The sequence below is a fragment of the Primulina eburnea genome, chromosome 1 (genome assembly GCF_022965805.1).
Source record: "Primulina eburnea isolate SZY01 chromosome 1, ASM2296580v1, whole genome shotgun sequence".
Lineage (NCBI taxonomy): Eukaryota > Viridiplantae > Streptophyta > Magnoliopsida > Lamiales > Gesneriaceae > Primulina > Primulina eburnea.
In genome coordinates, this window is record NC_133101.1 from 30261476 (window position 1) to 30264832 (window position 3357).

The 3357-nt window shown below is 42.9% G+C and overlaps 1 protein-coding gene across 1 annotated transcript; it reads left to right on the forward strand.

Moving 5' to 3' along the window:
• Window positions 1-1635: 1635 nt before the first annotated feature.
• On the forward strand, window positions 1636-3084 carry LOC140806628 (uncharacterized). Its single transcript, XM_073163186.1, has 4 exons — window positions 1636-2077; window positions 2126-2473; window positions 2543-2625; window positions 2704-3084. The coding sequence occupies exons 1-4, from the start codon at window positions 1636-1638 to the stop codon at window positions 3082-3084; spliced, it is 1254 nt and encodes a 417-aa protein (XP_073019287.1).
• The last annotated feature ends 273 nt before the right edge of the window (window positions 3085-3357 follow it).

The following is a 3357-nucleotide window of genomic DNA, read 5'->3' on the forward strand; positions in this document are numbered from 1 at the left end:
CGAATCCTTGTTTTGAATGAAGTATTAATTAAGAGATAATTAATGAGTTGTTAATTAAGTATTATTAAGGAATTGATAAATCGGGATTAAGCTGTTGGTATCCACCGAATTTTAAATGGATAACCCGACCTGCTTCGGATTACATTATCTCGAGAAATCCAACTAGACCAATGAGATTCTGACACGTGGCAGATAAGATTGATTCGGATTTCTGAAATAGTGCGGATGCAGCCTATAAATGGAAGCCGATTCTTTTGTTTCCTTCACCGCATCCTTCAGAGAGAGTTCTAGTTATACCATAGTTTCTAGGGCACTTTGGTGTTGGGAAGTTTCGGAGCTAGTGTCGACTCGAGGAGGGTCGGTGAACTGAGATCGAGACATCATCAGCTGGCTGACGACGGACGCAAGTATAATCCTAAATCCTTAGATAGTGATTTAAGGATCATTAGGGAGATCTTTGTAGCATGTTTGATCGGGTTTGTTAGTGATTTCTTTATGTTTGTATTGTCTAGGTTCAGAGCTTTCTGTCAGATTGTTTTAGTGAGGTACGTGATGTACTGACTGAGATATATGCTGCATATTTATCTGTTGTATGATACATGTTTTACTGATTTGGCATATTATGCATGACATATCATGTTGAGCCTGATATCTTTTGAGATATACCTCGTTTGTTGGGCTGCTCAGCCCTATTCTGTATTGTGGGCGATGGGGCATCGAGAGCTATAGTGTCGACGGGACCCGCGGGCTCTGATGACCTGGACATTGCAGGTCCACGTCTTGATGATGAGTGTGGGAGTCAAAACATGCCTAGGGCAGATCAGAGACTACACACTCAGGCGCCTCTAGACTGAGCATGAGATTCTTGACTTGATCTTTGATATCCGAGCATATACATTTTGCATGCATCATATCAGTTTGTATACTCGTACATTCTCGTATTGGGCGATTGTCGCTCACGTCCTTGTTTTCATCTTGGGCACCCCATTCCACGGGGCAGGTCTTAGGTTGGACGGTTCGGATGACCAGGGCAGTGGCTAGAGCAGTTGGGTTTTCGGTGGTGATCCAATGGAGGTTTTCTGTGGTTTATCGTTTTCTCGTTCAGAATCATGTATTTGTTAAGGTTGTATTAATGTTTAAGACTGTTGTTATTGTTTTGTTTTCGTTTGGGTTGTAAGATGATTATGTATTTGATTTTCGTTGTTTAATTGTTGATATTAAGTTTAATGTTGCATGTTTATTAGTCTGTTTAGTAGTGGCTCGGGTAAGGGCGCTACATTTGGTGGTATCAGAGCATGCAAAGATTTTTGGGACATTAGTAATTCTGTTTTGAGGATTTAGAAGTTGATTTTAGTTTCCTTTCAGATGTCAGGAGATGGAAGCAGTCACGGTAGTGTGGGACATGGCCGTTATGGCGACGATGAGGCTGGCCGAGAACATCTTCGTAGAGATCGTGACGGAAGGCGTCACCGAGATCATGATGAAAAGAGACGTAGGAACCGTATCAACATTATGGATTTCATGAAGATTGGACCTCCACCGTTGACCGGAAATGAGAATGCTGATGTTGCTGAAGCTTGGGTCGATATCATAGAGCAGTGTTTTTGAGTGCTGCACTATGACGAGGATGAGAAGATGGAGGTAGCCGATTTCATGATCCAAGGAAAAGCTCGGAACTGGTGGAAACATGTTCTTGCCATTCTAGTTCAGCAGCATGGGCAGATTTGTTGGGAACATTTCCGTCAGGCCTTCATCAATAATCACTTTCTGCCAGCTTTTCGCCAGGCAAAGGAGATGGAACTGGTGACCATTAAGCAAGGAGATTTGAAGATTGAGGATTATCAAAAGCGTTTTACGGATCTGTTGCCGTACGCTCCTCACATCAGTGAGAATTCTGCAGCAAAATATTCTCACTTTTTGATGGTTTGGACCAGGAGATTTTTGATCGGGTTTCTCTCTGTGATGATCCTACTTCGTACGAAAGGATTAGTGAATCGTTGTCGTCAAGCAGAGATCAGTATTGCTAGGAGGAAGGCTATGCAAGCTAGCAAAAGTTCTAGTTCGTTGGGACCAAGGGGTCAGTCTTTCAAGAAGTCTGGATCTTCTTCTTCTTCTGGATCTGGAGGAGTACACAGCTTTGGCAGGAAAAAGATGCAATGTGGCCACTGCGGAGGTAATCACACGACGGAGAATTGTCGAAGAGCAACAGGTGCATGTTTCAATTGTGGTGGTTTTGGTCACATGAAGAGGGATTGCCCTAATTTGGAGAATCAGAGTGGAGGCGGAGGTTCTATGACAGGGTCTTATAGTGGAAAACAGTCTGAGGCCACTGTGCAACAGAAAGGTTTTCCTGCTCAAGGTTCTCGTCGTGGAGGAATATCGCAAGGATCTCAGCAACGCCCACGAGTTCAGGGGCAAGTGTTTGCCTTAAACCAAGAGCAAGCTGATGAGCATAATGAGAGAGTCATTGCAGGTAATTTTCTTTTATGTGATATTCCTGCATATGTATTGATTGACACTGGGGCATCGCATTTATTCATAGCATCAATGTTTGTTAAGAAGCATAAACTACCCTACGTGTCATTAGATGTTTTGTTGTCGGTGTCTACAGCGATGGGACAAGAGGTTTTAGCTAAGCGACTTGTAGTAGACTGTTTGCTAGAGTTTGAGGGAAATTACGTGTCTGCCAATTTGATGATATAGGCTATGGAAGATTTCGATTGTATTATGGGAATCGACCTATTGACTAAGTATAGAGCGACAGTAGATTGTTATCAACGTCTCGTTCAGTTTCGTCCAGAAAGAGACGAGAATTGGTTCTTCTTTGGTGAGGGAGAACGACCTCCAGTGCCAGTAGTGTCTGCTGTAAAGGCACAATGGGCTTTAGAAAAAGGAGGAGAAGGATACCTCATTTATGCTGTTGACGTATCAAAGGATGTAATCGACGTGAAGAACATTCCAGTTTTCGATGAATTTCCTGATGTTTTCCCCGATGAAATTCCTGGATTTCCTCGAGAGAGGGAAGTGGAAGCGGAGATAGAGTTGGTATCAGGAACCTGCACCTATCTCCAGAGCGCCTTATAGATTGGCACCAACAGAGATGAAAGAGTTGAAACAACAGTTACAAGACTTTCTTGACAAAGGGTACATTAGACCCAGTGTGTCTCCTTGGGGAGCACCAGTGTTGTTCGTTAAAAAGAATGATGATTCTATGCGGCTTTGCATAGATTATCGACAGTTGAACCGAGTAACAGTCAAGAATAAATATCCGTTACCACGGATTGATGATTTGTTTGATCAATTGCAAGGGACTTCAATGTACTTGAAGATCGATTTACGGTCTGGATATCATCAACT

What these genes read in the sequence shown, in the direction of transcription:
- LOC140806628 (XM_073163186.1), top strand. Translation starts at nt 1,636, where the DNA reads ATGGAGGTAGCCGATTTCATGATCCAAGGAAAAGCTCGGAACTGGTGG. An exon ending in TAATGAGAGAGTCATTGCAG is followed by an intron (nt 2,474 to 2,542) that starts GTAATTTTCTTT and finishes ATTTATTCATAG; the next exon opens with CATCAATGTTTGTTAAGAAG. An exon ending in CTACAGCGATGGGACAAGAG is followed by an intron (nt 2,626 to 2,703) that starts GTTTTAGCTAAG and finishes TTGATGATATAG; the next exon opens with GCTATGGAAGATTTCGATTG.